At 40.7% G+C, this 18,341-nt stretch overlaps 1 protein-coding gene across 1 annotated transcript; it reads right to left on the bottom strand.

Moving 5' to 3' along the window:
• Positions 1-12,023: 12,023 nt before the first annotated feature.
• SMIM8 (small integral membrane protein 8) lies at positions 12,024-18,094 on the bottom strand. Its single transcript, XM_075202742.1, has 3 exons — positions 18,003-18,094; positions 12,614-12,803; positions 12,024-12,365 (listed from the first exon to the last, which is right to left on the bottom strand). Exons 2-3 carry the CDS (start codon positions 12,749-12,751, stop codon positions 12,207-12,209), a joined length of 297 nt encoding a protein of 98 aa, XP_075058843.1. The 5' UTR covers positions 12,752-12,803; positions 18,003-18,094; the 3' UTR covers positions 12,024-12,206.
• Between the last annotated feature and the right edge of the window lie 247 nt (positions 18,095-18,341).

Below are 18,341 nucleotides of genomic sequence, written 5' to 3'. Positions count from 1 at the left end.
AAACAAAGTACTTACCAATTGACAAACTTGTTTCCAGGGTAACGCTGTTTGCTTGGTTGCAGCCATTAACATCGAAAGCAAAAAGGATATTAATAGACAGATGAGAAACATGATTCTGCCAGAAGATAAAGCCGAGATTCATTTGAACTGAAACACTCTTTAATATTTGGTTTAGTATTTACTGAACATTTTATTTAAAGTGCTTTAACATAAAACACACACAGGTACCATCTCTCTATCAATAGTATCTCTTGAATTTCTATATATCCTATATATCTATAATATACTCTACTGTCAAATATGAGGATATCAGAAGCCATCAAGGAGTGACCTCAGCTGGCAAACTCATGGTTTTGCATCGATACATCACTTCTAACATTTTTCTTTTACAGAAGGGGATATATTATTCCATATAATATAGAGGTTTTAATTTGAAAGAAAACAGTTTATATGAGATGATCAATATATCCAGATACGTTTTTATTGGCTGACAGTTATTACAATATTAAAATGGGTCACACATAGCATGGAACATTCCTGATCTGCATGGAAGAGTTGTCAGCAGGCAACCTATAAACTTATCCAAAACTCAAAACCTAAGCTATGCACAATAATAATTAGATAAGCCAGATCCTCTTTGGAACAAAGAGGAGTGTATTGGTGAAACAGTAACTGAACTTTTTGGTTACAACCATAATATACACATTTGATGAAAGAACACCTTGTCATCCATTAAAAATAGGGATGGATATATTATGCTGTTTGGTTTGTGTGTTAGCCAGAGGCACAGGAATTATTTTCCAGGTGGCTGGAAGAATGGATTCAACTAAATATTAACAAATCTTTTAAGCTAATGCTCCAAAGTCAAAAATAAAAGCTGTAAAGCTGTTGGATATTTCAGCAAGCCAACAATCCAAAATATATCTAAATACATCATGAAATATTGGAATTATAAATGATGATTTTGGAATAGTCTACACAGTTCCCAGAATTTCTGTCTGGAGCTCACAAACATGCAGTATGTGACCTAAGAATGTTTTTGAGTTAGAAGAGTTCTGCAAGGAAGAGTGGGAAACATTCTTAAAGCAAGAATAGAAAGATACGTAAGTAGCTAAAATGAACATTTAGAATCTGTGATTTCTGCCAAAGCAGGTGTTCCTAAATACTGACAGACAGTGTCCATATGTTTGCACATGCCACATGCATTGTTTTATTTATTTTCCACCTGATAAATTCAGCAAATACATTGTAATTGTGTATTAAATGTGCAGTAATATACCATGTTTAAGTTTATACTTTGCAGAGGTTGTGTTGTCTTCTTATCACTTAGAGTCAGTGAAATTAATATAAATTCAGAATTCAATGACAACCTCTAACATAAAACAGTAGCTCTATTTGTTGAAACATTTCTCGACATTCATTTTGGTTACTGATAATGTTGGAATTTGATTTAAATACAACCTCCATTAAAGTTAATATAAAACACGTTTTTGCTATTTTCTTCTGTTGTGAAATGTTGACTCTCCTGTAGGTTATACTCCATACAATATCTATAAAACCAAAACATGATGAACACCAATCATCTTTCCTCTTAGCAGGGGTGCCAAGAGGGTGATAGTGGTGGTGAAAAATAGATTGCCCGGACCTCGCTTGGGGGCTGTGGGCTTTATGGTGTGCCCCATCTGAGCCAGATTATGGGTGGGGGTAAGAACAATTTCCTAATTACCATCTGCCCCCTTGAAGGCTGCTCATGCAGTTGGATGGAGTGGCGGACAGAAAGCAGCTGTCTCAGGGCAGAGGTCCTTCTTGGCAGCCCCGCCTCTTAAGATCAAAGTAAGGTTTTTTTAGGATCAAAAATGTTTTACTCAAACTCATAGTGCAAATTGTTTTAAAGAGTACCTGCCACCGACACATATCTGCACTTTAAACTATCTAAATAGACAACATATAACTAGATGTATGTTACATTTACTGTGCAGCTGTAAAAAAAAATTAATATTCACTTTTTACTATATAAGTGTGCAGTTATTCATCTTCTTGGCAGCTATAAATATTTACAAGTATTAATAGTAGATTGGGTTAAGAGTCAACAAATGAGTGTTTGAGCATCATATGTATTGTCAGCAATATGTCCAGTGTATTGTTGGCTCTGAATGATCAGGAGATCATTGTAACAGTAACTTCTGCCCACAATAACCGTTAAAATAAATAGTGCTTACATGGCATTTATGACAGTGCTCTGCAACCTCTCTCACCCTCGGCACACCTAAGCCCTTCCCAAAATTCCGCTGCACACCAAAAGCAAAGATATTTAAAAAAAACAAGAATTACCGCTTGCGGGAATATCACACGTACGCGATACATTCATAAGTGTCACCCCATAACATAAATAATAATAATGAACTCTTTATTTCACTAAAATATTTTATAAAGAAAACATATGGAACAAATGGTGAAATTATTTCCTTAAGGCAAGGTCTTCCAGTTAACCATAGTATGACGCATGTACCCCCATAAACCTTGTGCTTTTTCTCCTGTTGGAGGCATTGTGCCTAAGCACACTTAGCACTCACAAGTCGTATGAGCTGACAAGCCCCCTGGCACTGCCCTAGCCAACCGCACGTAGGCCAATTTGATAGTGGAAGTGATACAACAAGCTAAATATGCCTTAGAGGCCAGTCAACCATGCTTGTGCGTGTCATACAGCACAAACAAATCTGTAGTTTTGCGAAGTCCCGCAGTACGGTCCACATAACACCGAAGGGCCTGGACCTCGTCCAGCAGTAACAAGGACGGATCCAAAGACCATGAACTTGAAGAGAAGTCAGCTACCACAATCTTCTGGTTCAAATGAAAATGAGAAACAAATTTTGGAACAAAGGAGGGCTTGGTGCAAAGCAGGATGATAAAGTAGATAGACAGGCACACAAGACAATGCCCCCAACTCGGACACTCAGCCTGCCGAAGACACCGCTAGTAGGAAAGCTACCTTCTAGGTAAGATTCCGAAGACCCACAGATTCTAAAGATTCAAATGGCTCTTTGACCAAAGCTTTAAGAACCAAATGCAAGTCCCATTGCTCAACCGGATGTATAAACGGGGGTAGAACATGAAGCGCTCCTTGTAAAAAGGTGTAGACCTCCAGCAAGGTGGCCAACTTGCGATGGAAGAAAACTGACAGCGCTGAGACCTGAAGCTTCAAGGAAGAGAAATTGCAAGCAATTGTCAAAGCCTGCCTGAAGGAGGGCGAGCAACCTGAACAGGCTCAAACGTAAGGTGTGGGAACGGATCTCCTCATACCAAAGAACATAAGTATTCCAGACTCGATAGTAGTTGGCAATGGAGGAAGGCTTCCTGGCCTTAATCATGGCTTTCACAACAAAAGCAGAAAAACACAGAACCTGAAGAATCATGGTTTCAGTAGCCATACCATCAAAGCCAGTCGACTTAATGAGTGACATCAAAGAGGGCCTTGTACAAGTAAGTCAAGGCTGAGAGGTAATCTGAACAGAGGTTCTATTGCCATCGCGAGATCAGTGTATCATGCTCGGTGAAGCCAATCCGAAGCCACCAGGATGGCCATCACCTGTTCCCTCTTCAGCTTCTTGAGTACCCTCGGAATCATAGGAAGCGGAGGAAATAAGTACACCAGGCAAAACTGACACAAAATCACCATGAAAAGACAAAAGGGAACAAATCCTGCGCTGGACTGTACCACACTTAATACATACAACACAGCTGCAGAAATAGGGTTAATTGCTAATCCTTACTCATACACAAAAAAACATACAAAAAGCAAGTGTTAAATGTAAAAATCAATAGAAACCATGACAGAATACATATTGAATCGGTCAAAACGAAGATAATTGTTAGGACTCTGCCTGTATTTTGTATGTGGCTGCAGTACCTCAATTCCACCAGAGTTGCTGCTGTTTTGCCCCTGAACTTTATACCTTGCCCGTAGGAGTTAATCTCCTTACCTGATTAGTACAGCATCTGTCTCACCGCTTCATGTACCTGCCTCAATCTGTGTTCTGTGCAGTTCATCATTTATACCTGGCTGCTGCTTGTCTCTTGTTTATTCTTGTTCCAGTTTTGCTTTGCTGCTGTCTGATCTCCTGTTGTGACCCTCTGCCTGATTACCGGACCCTGCTTTTTTGCCTTTTGCCCTAACCTCTGCCTGATTACTGGATTATGCCTGGTTACTGGACTCAGCTAGTCTGTCTGCTTCCATGGACTGCCTCGTGCCTCTGGCAATCTGGAATCCTGATCCCTGCTTCCTTAGTCTGGAGCATCGTGCCTCCAGGTAATTAAGTAACTTGATATACTTGTTCCTGCATTTAAACTGTATCTGTCATAGCTTGGAACCTGTTGCTTCTGTAGACTATTCCTGCCCTTCATCACACCTGTTCATATTTGTGTATTGTAGTATACCTGTTTATTCTGCTACCTGAAATCTGCATATTCCACAAACTCAATCCTTCTTCCCATATTTTGCCTAAATAAAGACACTTGGTTTCCTCTTCCGGAATTCCCTAGTAATTGTAACAATAATAATATGTAAATTGTTTAATAAATCAAAACAAATATAACAACCAATAAATATGAAACATAAAAAATGCTGGGACCTAAACTGTGTAAGTAAAAGAGTCACAAGGGATAAATAAATAACGGACTAAAATGATCTGTCTGCAAAAACGTCATAGTCACGCAGCAGTACGTATAAGAGAATAGTTACAATATGATCCTCCCAAAATAATTACTGTGAAGAGGCAATAGGTTGAATCGTATTAAATAAGCGGAGTAATTCTATTGATTTGATTCCACATACGAATGTTCTCAAACAGCTGCAGTTAAAGGACTTGTATAAGAAAGGGAATTGAGTCACTCACTCAGATGTACTTAGCGGTATTGTAACTGTATGTAGCTCCCTGTATGTATCTCTGTCTGGGTGCTTTGAACACAGCCATCCGAGAACCCTCCCCGGAAGCACAACAGCATGTCTCCTCGCCTTTACTTGCCACAATGTAGTGAAAAGTCCAATAGATCCACACATGCACTGAAATAACAAAAGCTGACTCCAACAATATTAGCAGAATCCAATAGATCTGCAAATAGGGAGGTAGTACTAGTACCAGATAAAAAAGTATAATACTCTCATCGTAGATATAAGATAATAATAAACAGCAGTCCCAGCATGAAATGTCTAATGCTTAAATAGTTTCGTCTAATATAGCCAAACTTTATCAAAGACAAGAAGCATGATGGAATCACCATGGCATCCACGGATCCTGCGGCAGGATCCCGGGATTTTGTGCAGAATAAGGAGACCTTGAGGTTCAGAAGGGACACCATGAGATCTATGTCTGGCCGATCCTAACACTGAACTAGAAGGTCGAATACCTCCATGTGCAGGGACCATTCTCCTGGATGGACCTTGTTGCGGTTGAGAAAGTCAGCCTCCCTGTTTTCCACTCCTGGGATTTAGGCGGCCAAGATTGCAGGAATGTGGCCCTCCGCCCACAATATGATCTTGGATGTTTCTTTCATGGCGCTTGTGTTTCGGGTGCCCCCCTTAAGGTTCAGGTATGCTACTGCATTGTCTGTGGACAGCTTGATCATGTTTGTCCAGATGAAGATGGGACTTTGACCTTTTGCGCAGGAGTTCCCACTGGAATGTCCTCTAGTGAAACTGTGCACCGCCTCGAATACTAAGACCATGGAGCCCTACAATTTCATACATTGAAGAAGAGAGACTTCTCTTTTTATCAGTAGGTTCCTGGTCTTGGACAGAACTGAACGGACTTTTTTCTGTGGAAGGAATACCCTGTGGCATTTGGTGTCGAAATTGAGTCCCAAAAAGCACATCCTCCGGTCTGGTATCAATGAGGATTTCAGTAGGTTAATAATCCAGCTGTGTGCTTCGATTAAGAACATCGTAATTTGCATGTGACAGGACAATGCTTGGAAGGATAGTGCCATCAACAGTAGGTCATCCAGACAAGGCACAACTGTGACTCCCTGTGAGCGAAGAAGGCCCACCATGACCTTAGTGAAATCTCTTGAGGCGGTAGCCATGCAAAAGTCCTGATCCCAGGATTCGCACCTGTTGGTTGAGGGTTTTTAAGTTGAGGATATATGCCTGAAGGAGCCATCTGGTTATGGAACTAGAAAGAGATATAAAACCCCAGACCTCCTTCCAATGGAGGGACTGGAATTATTACCCCAGAATCCAACAGATTCTGTATTGCCACTCGAAGTGCTCTGTGTCAAAGCCTGCAGGCTGGAAGCCCTGTGGTGAAAAAACAGCAGTGATAGAAGTGAAGCAGGTCTATGACATATCTGTAAGTGACAATCTCCGAACCCAAAAGTTGGGGATGATTCCAGCCATTTGTCCTGAAAGCGCCAAATTCCCGTGGCTCTGAATCCCATCAAGCTGAAACCGACTGTCAGTCTAGGGTTTCCTTGTCTGGAATGCCTATGGTCCTGACTGAACCCTCCTCTTGAGGCAACAGTCTGACCTCTTGAAGGTGATTCCCGAGATCTGCTGAAGGGGTGAAAGGACCAAAACCTAGGATGTTTTGGTCTGGTTTGGGTAACTGGTAAAAAGGAGCTTTTGCCACCTGTAGCCTCTTGGATGAATTGGTCTATTCAAACTCCAAAAAGGGATATCCTATCAAAGGGTAAGGCTTCCAAAGTATCCGTGTCTGCGGACCAAGACCGAAGCCACAGGGAGCGCCTGGGAGCTCTGAGTGCTGATAGCTTGGATGTAACCGATATAGCATCCAAGGATGCTTGGCCTAGAAAGTCAAATAATTCTCTGATATGATCAGTAAAGACCAATAACTCATCCCATGGGCAGTCATTCTGCACGCCCTTGGCCAATTGTTCAGCCCAATCTTGAATCGCCTCATTTACCCTGGTTATGGACATACATGATCTGAAAATGCTACCCGCTGCTTCATAGGTGGAATGTAGCAAGTAATCAATTTTTTAGTCCATGGCATCTTTAAAAGAGACTACCCCTTGTAGTGGGAGAAAAGTGGTTCTAGTCAACCGGGCAATAGGTGGGTCCACTATTGGAATACCTTTCAATTTTGCATATTCTTCTGCTGAAAGTGGGCAGTGACCTGAACTTTACTGGCATATGAAAACAGCGGTCAGGCTTTTTCCATAACTCTGAAATAATATCCATCAATTGGGGAGATGGAGGGAAAGAAATGACCTGTTTCATCTGCTTCTTAAAGAGGGAAAATCCTGCTGCTTGTGCGATCTCCAGGTTCACAAAGCCTAAAGTCTGGTGGATCCCCAACACCAAATCATCCATGCCAAGGACAGTGGGTGAGTCTTCCTCGCTTCCAGAATCCTCCACCCCAGTCTGTCAGACTTTCCAATATAAGACCACAGAGAGAGTGTAGTGCATAAAGTGGTTTTTATTAAACACCGGTTACACAGGTTTCAGGATGCAGTACGGTAGCAGAAATAGCAAGAGAACTCAGTAAACAACATATGCAGAAAGCGATAGTCTGCAGGACTTTACCATGAAGTAACGGAGATGACAAACAAGGTGCGACGGTCTGCGGAGCAAGGCACTGAAAGTAAAAGATACAGGATGTGCTGATCTGCAGGACTTTACCACGAAGTAGTGGAGATGCTAATAACAATCTGGAACAGGTCAGTCCTCTGTAACACCGGAGAGCAGAAAGCAGGTACACTGCAGCAGGATAAAGCTGAAACACTGGAGGGCTGCAAGCAGGTAGAGTCACAGGCAGAGGTGCAAAAACAAAGGGATGAGCAGAGATCAATACCAGGAGATCAATCATGAAAGGACACAGGAACAGCAACACAGGTAAACACAACAGATGATCTGGCAAAGGCTGCTGGGACAAGCAGGCTTTTGTAGGCTAAGGAGAGGTGTTAATCATCCTGGTGTGACAAGCCTAGCTCTGGCAGGTAAGAGAGCAGTTGAAGTACCACAGTGGCACTACAGGCAGGGTGTATATATATATATATATATACACACACACACACACTCATTTTCTGGCAGACAGGATGCAGATTGTGACACAGTCTCTAACAATCTTACCTTCCTCCTCAGACGACGTGGAGTCTACTGGCAGAGCTGCCTGTGAGACCTGACGTTTTTGTGAGGTCCACTGGGATGCATTAAGGGTACGTTCCAATGAGGAAGAGGCCCTAGCCAATCCCTGGGATTGCACTAAGGTACAGTCCACATGGGACATACCAGAAATGGGTAAAGAAACATTTGAAGTAGAAAGGTGTGTTGAAGAATTAGAAGCAAAAGAATCACCTAACTCATGGTGAGATATTAAAAACGTGAGCTTTGGTGTGGACGTGGTCAAAGAACGAAGCCAAGCAGGTTGCTCCATGACAGCAGATGCAGACTGAGTCTGGCGTTGATCACGGAACTCTGTCTTACACGCTGCACACAGGGCATCCGGGTGTGAATATCCAATTTTGTGTTACATTTGGCACAAAGTATAATGAAATAGCTAGTGCAGCACTTTCTTGGAAGTACCTTTATCTGTCATGGTGTGTATGTATGTATATTACAGATATGTTTATCTTTATTTGGTTAAATTAATTATTTTATGTTATTACTGAGATCAAGAGTAATGTGCAGTCTTTTGAGATTAGAGGGTCACACGATACGGCCCCCGAAAGTATATCATGTTGTCTATCACTGAACTAGAGCATTCAACAGGTAGACCATCTCTAAACTTTAATAAATCATGTGATGGTAGTAGCACAGCTTTAAAAAGATGCAAAGATTTCAGATGACATATTCTCAACAGAGCTATTGGCTTAACTAGTATTTTTAGAATATTTTTATATTTTTTTCTCCCTGCATTTATCCCTATAATGAAAATCTAGTCCTTCAGAAATTCAGATTGACACAATTAGTCTAGGCAAACTAAAGCAACTTTCCCTTCAACCTGTGCAAAATAGATTCAGAAGCATTTTAAAGTGCTCAGGAATCATTGCTGAATAAAATATCCAAAATCTGACAAAATTGAACCATGGGAACCCCCCAAATATGGATTTCAAAATTGCGGACTGTTTCTTTCTAAAGGCAAAAATAAACTAATTTGCGCTTTTTAGAGAGAGATGTTTTTATTTACATTTAAAAATGTTCCCAAAAATGTAGTATATTGTTGAAATACAACATAATTTCTCATGAAATTTTGATATTAGAATTTTTTTACAGAATTTAAAAATCAACGAAATTATAATTACTTCAAATTATTGTTTTAAAATCTGTTAATTAGATGAGTTAACTTAGTAAAAGGCAAACTGTAAAAAAACACCTTCATCACTATTATCATATTCACAGTTGGCAGTGTGGTGGTTGTTATCGCAACCACTGATTTGGCACTCACCACAAGCTGTTGAACAGGACAATCCATTACGCTTGCATCCACATCTTGAAGTAGCACATTTCGACTTGCAGGAAAAGCAAATCATGTTGAGTTGATACTCTGGAGCTGGTGGAATGTCACAGAGTATAGGGTAGTAGGAATTATTCTTTACATATCCACCCCACTGCCTTGAGCCTCTCTTCTGTAGACTTCTACATTCTTATTTGAAAGTATTTGGTACTTTGTGGACGAATCAGTAAGTGGCAAACACAAGGGTGTAACAAATGATGCAGCTACCTTTACAACTAACATTCGCTGATGTAGTGCATTTGTGGATTCCAATCACTTTGTCATACAATAGAAGTATTGCTTATCTTCCAGTGGCCTCTATATCTGAATGTTGACAAGAATCAAAACAAAATATATTTGCAACTAAACAGGGTTGTTACCTTCATCAGTTTATCGAATTCTGAGAACTTCACAATCAAAGAAATTCTGGCTGTGAAGAAGACTGTCCTCTCCGCAGACCACGACAGCCTACTGAATCTTCAGTTGTTTCCTCTCTGCCTTCTGGATTTGTTTATGCTTTACTTCCCGTTGCCACATTACAACCTGCTCTGCTCCCTGGGATGAGGCCCAATCTGCCAACCCCAGTTGCCAGTCCCGAGGCGCCAGTGTCTGCCGCCCGTCCCAAGGCGTCAGCTCCAGCCTCACCTTCCGAGGCCCCAGCCTCTGCCTCCCCTTCTGAGGCCCCAGCCGCTGCGTCCGGTCCAGTCTCCAGCTAGTGTTCGACCCCGAGTCTCCAGCCACTGCCTTAGCACCTGAGTCCCCAGCTGCTGCTTCCAATCCCGAGTCGCCAGCTGCAGCCTCCAGTCCCGAGTGGCCAGCCGCTGCCTGTTCCTGTGCGACAGCCTACTTCTGAGAGAGCGCTGCTCCTACAGCCTGCTTCTGAGAGGTCGCCTCTTCTATAGCCCGCTCCAGACTCCAGAGAGGGTCCTGTCCCTCCAGTCCTCTACAGAAACATTGCTGACGGTTCAGTCCAAGTTGCCACCTAGTCCGGTTCATTCCGAGTTGACACTTAGTGCTGACCGCTCTGAGGCTTCTCACTGTGCTGTCTGCTCTGAGGCTTCCCACTGTGCTGCCCAGTTTGGGCCTCCTGCCAAGTCGTTCGCCCAGACCAGGCCTCCTGCCAAGTCGTCCGCCCAGTCCGGGCCTCACCTTTCTTTGAGGGGCACCTTTCCCTACTTAGTGCCCTTCTGAGGTTTTTTGCATCACATATTCCCTCCATACCTAGCCTCGTTCATGACCCTAAGAGACAGGTACTGTTTCTAATTTCACATTTTAGAGAAGCTTTGGAATGGGTAAACCCATTTATTGAGACGGATCATCCGATCCAATCGGACTTGTAATCCTTTACTGAGGCAATAATAAATTTGCAACATCTCCCGCTATGCTATCTTGCAGGTCCTCAGTACATTCGGCAATACCACCGATCTCATCATGCCAAGAGATACAACTGTGCACCACCCAATTAGTACAGGCTGCTGTTCCAAGTAATTTTCGTAAGAGGTCGACTATGACTCTGACACTTTTGGTAAGACGAGTTTCTAGAATCCGCCCTAAAGAGAGGGGGTACTGTCAGGATCTGCCTCGCTTCCTATGCAGCACTGGGTCAGGATGCTGCTTTTCAGCAGCTACTGCCTCTGGGAGTGGATTGGACTTTATTATGTTTCTCTGAATGTATTATCAGCAGTACCTCTGATCCACCAGAGGTGCTGCTATTCTGCTTTGCTTATGTCTTTTAGGAGTTAACCCTGCTGCACTAATTATCCCTTGCACCTGGGTGTTCCCTATTTATACCTCTCACTCCCAGCATACATTGCTGGTTATTGTTTTTGCTGTTCAATTCCCTGTTATGTTTCTGGGTCACCTGTTCCCTGGGATCTCTTCATATTACCTGCATCTACCGTGTATCTGGTATTTGATTTCTGCATCTCCCTGCAATCCTCATTACTACACCATCCGGTTTGTACCTTCTACCAATAAACCATGTGTTTCACCATAATCCTGGCTCCTTAGCTGCGATATCTGCATTTAAGTGTGACACTCATACCTACAGCCATTTGCACTTGGAGAGGTGGATCAGTGCAATTCACAAGCAAGTTCACTACAGTAAAGGTATGGACACAAAAGTCAACCACACATTTTTAACATACGCCTTTTAGGAGGGAAGTGGAGTAACTAGGAATCAACAGGTCCCACAACAATTTCATTTACAGTCTCATATTCTCATTAGGAGCGACCATAGTAGGCAGACTCAGAAGAGCAGAGTGGAGAGACACACATCCCCCCTCCCCCATGAACAGTCACATGGGCTGTTACCCCGTTTCAAGGATCAATTTTAATTGCTTCTTAGCTGCTCTAGAACTATAGATAACTTTTCTATTGCAGTGTAAGATTAATGGACTTCTTGTCATATGTGCTCAACATATGGCTGACATTCACTGGAAAAGCATCTGTCCAATGTCATTAAATCCCAAGTGCCAATGGTTCCCTGTAGATGAAGTTATGACATTAGAATAGATATTATTTAGAGTTGGTACTTAAAATCACATGTGTATTATTACAAAATCACAGACTGGGTTCTTCTTAATTGAAATAGTATTTTGTCCACGTCTTTATCACTGTACAGAATATGGTCCACTTTTCCTGCAATATGCCTGTACTGTTGTAATCTCACACTTCTCTTAATTTATTTATTTTGTTTTTATTGCAGTCACTTGACCAACATTTAATAATCAGAGAGACAGAGACAATCTTTACAACTTAATCCCATTTAGAAGTTTTTCTTCTTGTGTATCTGTTTCCTTCACTGTCAATTGCTTCATATAAGTCTTTTTTATTTTCTTCTGTTGCATGTAAATAAGCAATATAGGCAACACAGATTGTAATTGAAAAAAGTCCAAATGCCATAACTGGCTTGTTCTGTAAAACAAGACAAAAAAATTAAATCAGTTTTCTTATATAAAATAGGAATTACAACTAAACCCTACATGCACAGCAAAAGTGAATGTTAGAAATGGTCACTCCACAACACTGCCAATGGTATTGTAGAAACTATATAATCATTGTGACCAGGTACTGAATTGGAGCATTTGCTATTTGTACTGTATAATGGTATGTCTAGTCTAGAACAAATAACTGTAGATCATTTAACAGAGGCTATTCCTTACAGGTTTTATAAAGAGTTCAGGATTGACAGCTCGGAACAAACTAGTTGTCTTCACCCCTCTGAATCCAGGTGTCCGATGACCCTTCTCTTTAGGTGCATCATTCTTAATACCCGAAGGCTCAGAGGATGATGAAGTCATCTTTAGTGACAGAAATAGGAATAACTTCAATGATCTGGATTTAGATTGTGATCTAATAATGTAAACAGAGACAATGTATGTTAAATCATACAAATTAATAATAAGGATGAGTTAGTGAAATAAGAATATGCTGTAGATTCTCCTAAATACTGCAAATTATGTTGGGGAAAAAAAATTGAATTTATAAATTAGAAAAAGATCTTTAAGGTCTTATGAAAATGTTTCCTTCCACATATTGATGCCCATTTCTGTACCTTTTCCATGCATTGATGTATAGAGCAATACTTTTTATTGTTACACTGGGTACTGATTGGCAACATTCATAAGCTAATCTAACAAGGACCACCTCAAAGGTTTTCTCTCCTTTACTGGAATCAAGTCTGTTCGCTGTGTAACAGATATCTAGCTGCAGAACATTTAATAAGATAACCATTTCATGCATGGCTTCTTCATAGTGGATTCCTTTATGTAAAATAATGACAACGTAAAATCTGTTACGTGTTATTTGTCATATCAGACTACAATTAGCCAATTTTAAGACATAGTAAGGAGTAAATGGTTGCTAATTATGTCTGTATATGTAAAAACACAGCAGGTGTACTTTCTTTTTCACATGGCTTAGACATTACGCTTGTTTTATTGGTACTTATTGGAATATACATACCACTCATATACTTCATACAACATTCAGTGCAAAATGTTAGGATTGAATCGAAAGATCAAATCACATTATATTGAGAAAGAACGCATACCTATTTGCAATCTATGGCATGGCACAGGAACTAGAGGAAGTGGTGGTAGCCGTGAGAATTTTCACTGCATACATGTACCATTCAGCCTAATGTCAGTCTTGTGTCCAGTTAGTCAGTATTATAAGTACATGACCCAGCAGGAATTTCTTCAAAGACACTTCTGATCCATGAGGCATTATGAAGGTAGGGAATCCTGGCAACACCTTGAGGTATAAATGCCAAGCGATTTACAGTAGTAGACTATTTGCCTTTCTCATATGTATTTTCTGATCGGATTTTTAGGTTAACAGTACTGCACCTGGATGATGTCTTCCGATGACTGTTCCAAAGGTGATGGACACCCGGCACCATAGTTACCGAATCTACCATAATGTATGGCCATCGCAATGCATTTTTGTTTTTGGCAGATATGCAAAGTCACAAAGTAACGGAATCCTATTGAATCAGTCGCATGCTATACTTGGGGCAGAACCGCAGTTCCTAGTCACCAAATCATACACTTTCAATTTCCAATCGGAGGTTATATTCCCCTCAATATTCCCAGAGTGGTGCACAATACAGAGAGCTGTATGACTCTCTTGAAACTATTTAATTTCATTCCCTCAACTAACTTCATATAGTTACGTATAACATTCTAAATCTTACTTCTATCTTTTATGGATCTTCACTTCCTTGCAACAACTTACATCTTCAACTTAATGTCCCAGTAAATGCAAATATATTTTTAACTAAATGCCCTCTCTGCCCCTGAGTGTGATGGCACTAAGCCAGAAGCCCTGAAGAAACAAATTGTGCACACTAGCAGCCCGCCTCCAGCTCTCAGCAAGCTTATACCTCCATGGCTAAATATCACTTATCCACTCCTCCACCTACCTATAGACCACAAGGGGACTGGTGCTGCAGGACTCATCTGATAAGAGTCCTATTGGGATATAATAGCAGCCACATCCTTTCCGATCAGTGCAGATGCTATTATATTGCTATGGCAGGATTCTTATAGAGCTCTCAACTGCTCCACTCCTTGTCTACATTTCAGAAGTGTCACTGTCAGCTTGAGTGTGAGTTCACTTGAGTAAACAGCGAGGCAAAAGCTATGTTTATGAATCTCTGCACTGCTTGATATTTATTACAAGGGATGGGGGTACATAAAAATATGGTCCTTTAATCTCTTGAAATAATGTTGCTTGCTGAGCTCTTCTGACGCTTTATGTGTCCATCTTGCTTAATATTTTTCTTTAATGCTGCTCGCTCCAGATCTCTGGATATCTCTCGTTTCAAAGATGCACAAAATACCATTCGTACAGTCCTTCAAAATCAACTTAGCCCCACACGGCCAGACCACTTGCACCAACTTTGGGGCCTGCTAGTATGGTGGGAAGATGACCATTTTTTGCCTGTGCGTGGTCATCTGCTGTAAAGTTGATTATTTTCCATTATTGGCTACCATGTTTGATTTCAATAGGCTCATTATTGGCTTCACGGTTGTTTTTGGGTCATACATAGAGCATTTTCAAGTCAGTTGTCAGATGTGGGCTGCAATAACATAATGTATGGCTAGCCTTATCTTATATACTATCAATAGCATGTCACTGCTCTTCTGTTTCATATATTATACATTGCACTCTGTACTGTATTCATGTATACTTTGTAAAGCACTTTCTTTCACACCTTAGCATATTAATTGTTGATCATAATTATCATAAACTCAGGTTTGTCATAAAGTTAATAATTTAGCTATCTACAGCTACACGTAATAACAATGATTTGTTTACATAATATACTGCATTTACTATTAACTAACACATTTTACTTGAATTTTTATCAGGAATTTCCAACTAATTATAACACAATACTTGCACATAAAAAAAGCTAAATGAGAAATTGTAATACTAACTAAATATATTGAATGTTTTAACCCCTCCTCTTCTGAGCTTACAGAATACACTGATTACATTACATCTGCTTTGCAAATCTAGTTTTCTGTTGTAAAAAGGTGATCTACAAACGTATATTTTATGTGTAAGAGGAATATACTCATTGGTACTTAACAATAAGGATAACAATCTTTGTTCCAGTATCCTTACAATCAAAGTTCAGAGCAATATAAAATGTCATGTTTCACATGTATGCTTAATATGCTAATGAATATTACATTTTAATGTGAGTTAATGGTATACCACTAAAATAATATGATGTTAATAAGGGTGATATATGCTTAGACTATAGAAATAAAATGACAGTTCAGTGTGGTGCATTTACCCTATTTCTGACAATGATGTTGGAGCCAGAACAAGACTGAACAGTTAATACAGAATAAGGGTGTTAATGTGTTTTTCATTAAGGACATGTTTAAAAATCACAACTGGGCCATGGTGGACATTTATCTTACAATAGTTTAATATTGGTTTATACAGGGGGTCAAAGCGGGCTGGTATACGTTGGTATGCCATACCACCACTTCTACTGCTGTCATTGTAAAACTATCAAATTCCATTCACTTTCATTTTCCATACCACCACTTCAACCACTGGGTTTATATTTATGAAATAAATGCATTTTGCATGTTGTTAAAGGATAGATGTTATTGTAGCTGTCAAAGCTGGTTGGTTGATTTTCTAATAATGCCCAGAAATCTTGACAGTCAGCCAGCTCAGTGTGCTGCCACAATAAGTCACTGCACCGGCTTCAGCGCAGCTCGCATCAGATATTATGGGGCATATTCAATTGTCGGCGGGATTGCCGAAAATCCTGCGGTCCGCGCACGATTAACGTTATTACGGTAATCGTGCGCGGAAAAAACGTTAATACGGTAATTTACTCACTGGATTTCAGCTCGCGGCTCAGGGAAATCCAGCTACAAATTACCATATTACCTGTAGTTGCCTTTCCGCGGCGTGAAAAACAACAATTGAATATGCCCCTAAATCTGATTTCAAATGCTGAACAATGCAGGGGTGTAACAGTAACAAGTTGTAGCGAGTTGAAGAGAGGGAGTGAAAGGAGAGAGTGCTAGTTTAAACACTGGCTTCAGCACAGTTTGTATAGGACATGGCAGTGAATAGAGCTAGCCCAATTAGGAGGCTGTCAGAATAGCCCAATTGCTGGTCACTGTCAGAATGGGGTGGTTAGCCTTATTGGACAGTTATTAAGGATTGTTAATTACACGCTGTTCCTTTCATTGAAGGTCGCTGACTTGATGAGCTAATAGGTATTAATGTCAGTCTGATTTTTTTCATTTTGTCACAAAAAAAATAAAAATCTGGCATGAAATTGAGGGAAAATATTTTACAGATAAAAGAATAAAATTAATGTATGTATTCTATAGTTACATGCAAAACCTGTAATTGTAGTAATTTCTACTAAATATCTTGTTTTATCCATTTTAACACAAGCCACATAACGGCTAGTTGCCTATATGAGGTGACAATAGAAAACGCGGCTACGCCGATCCCTATGGGTTTTCTAATATGACATACACAGGGACAATGCCCTAAATGACATGCCAGTCAAATGCTACACCTTTAAAACAACTTTCACAGAATTACATAAGTATGCTCTGCGCAATGGCAAATAACCTATGTAATGAAATTTACTTAAAGCTGCACTACCACTAAAAATACCTTTCCAATGTCTCCCCTCCCCTAGCTGGAGCCCCAGTGATAAAAGTAGGCGGGAAAGCCATTCAAAAGCAACAATCAAGAGATTGCAGCTTGTGATGGGTCTTCTCACTCACCCACCCCACATTTATGACCATTTAAGGATGGAGAGCTTTACTGATTTTCCAGTTTTTTATTACACAAGTGGTGGAGCACTAAGATAATGGCTGCATGTAGCAATCTATGGGGGCTCCAGCTGGGTGTAGAGCGTACCTTAGTAAAATATCTACCTAGGACCTAGGTGGTAGTGCAGCTTTAGGCAAAGTTTATAAGTGAACCCAAAATCATCAATGTGCCAGGAAACTCCACTAATTCCATCTATTAAGCAGGCAAATGAGATAAAAACAGCATTGCCAAGTACCTCCAAGAAAACCAATTCACTGAGCCAGAAGCATGCCATCCATTAAGCCAAGCAATGACACCCTCTCTGCCAGTTGCCACCTACATGCCATGGCCCATATTGCAGAGCCACCAAGTGCACTGGCTTGTGTGCTGAGGAGGATCTGTACTAAGGGTGAGGTCAGTACGCAGGATAGAGTCACTGACTTGCCAGGGTGAACTATACATTTATATTAAAGGGGGAAACTAGACTCGGACCAGTTAGCCTGTCACACCGACGATACTGTTCAACGAGCGTGTGTATAACGTAAACAGTAACATCTCATAACTATGCAGCTGTAAATCGCCATTTTAACAATAAATATTGGACCGCTTACAGTACATAACATCAGCAGGATTTATTTCCTGCTAACTAACTACTGTAAAATAAGAGAGTTTGCTTTCTACAAACGAGCAGCGTGTAATGCTGCCTGCAGCGCGATAAGAGTTAGACACCAGACCTACCAGCACACAGAGTGTGACACACACATGGAGGACTCAGGTCATGTTCTCCAGCCCCGGAAGCCTGGAAACCGATGCAAACTATAGCAGATTTTTTTTTTCTGATTTGATGCGCAGCGACACCTTGTGCTTGGAGTGTGAATAGCAGTCAGTCAATGAAGCTGCACATTTTCAATACACGTCTTTAAATCCAGTATATTAAAATAGAAATGCATTCACGATATGGATTGTTGATATCAAAGAACACACATGGCACTCAGTTCGGTGAATTAAGCATGCTAAAGGAAATATCTAATTAGCGTGCTATGGCATTAAAATATACTTAGCAACATTCGGGTAAAT

The sequence above is a fragment of the Mixophyes fleayi genome, chromosome 3, assembly GCF_038048845.1.
Source record: "Mixophyes fleayi isolate aMixFle1 chromosome 3, aMixFle1.hap1, whole genome shotgun sequence".
Lineage (NCBI taxonomy): Eukaryota > Metazoa > Chordata > Amphibia > Anura > Limnodynastidae > Mixophyes > Mixophyes fleayi.
Note: the sequence above shows the minus strand (reverse complement) of the source record. Positions and strands in the feature narration are given on the sequence as shown.

Bases quoted from the DNA above. Each gene is read 5' to 3' on its own strand.
- SMIM8 (XM_075202742.1), bottom strand. From the start codon at position 12,751: ATGACTTCATCATCCTCTGAGCCTTCGGGTATTAAGAATGATGCACCT. The intron at 12,366-12,613 runs GTAAGGAATAGC...CTTGTTTTACAG, and splicing joins CTGAACTCTTTATAAAACCT to AACAAGCCAGTTATGGCATT.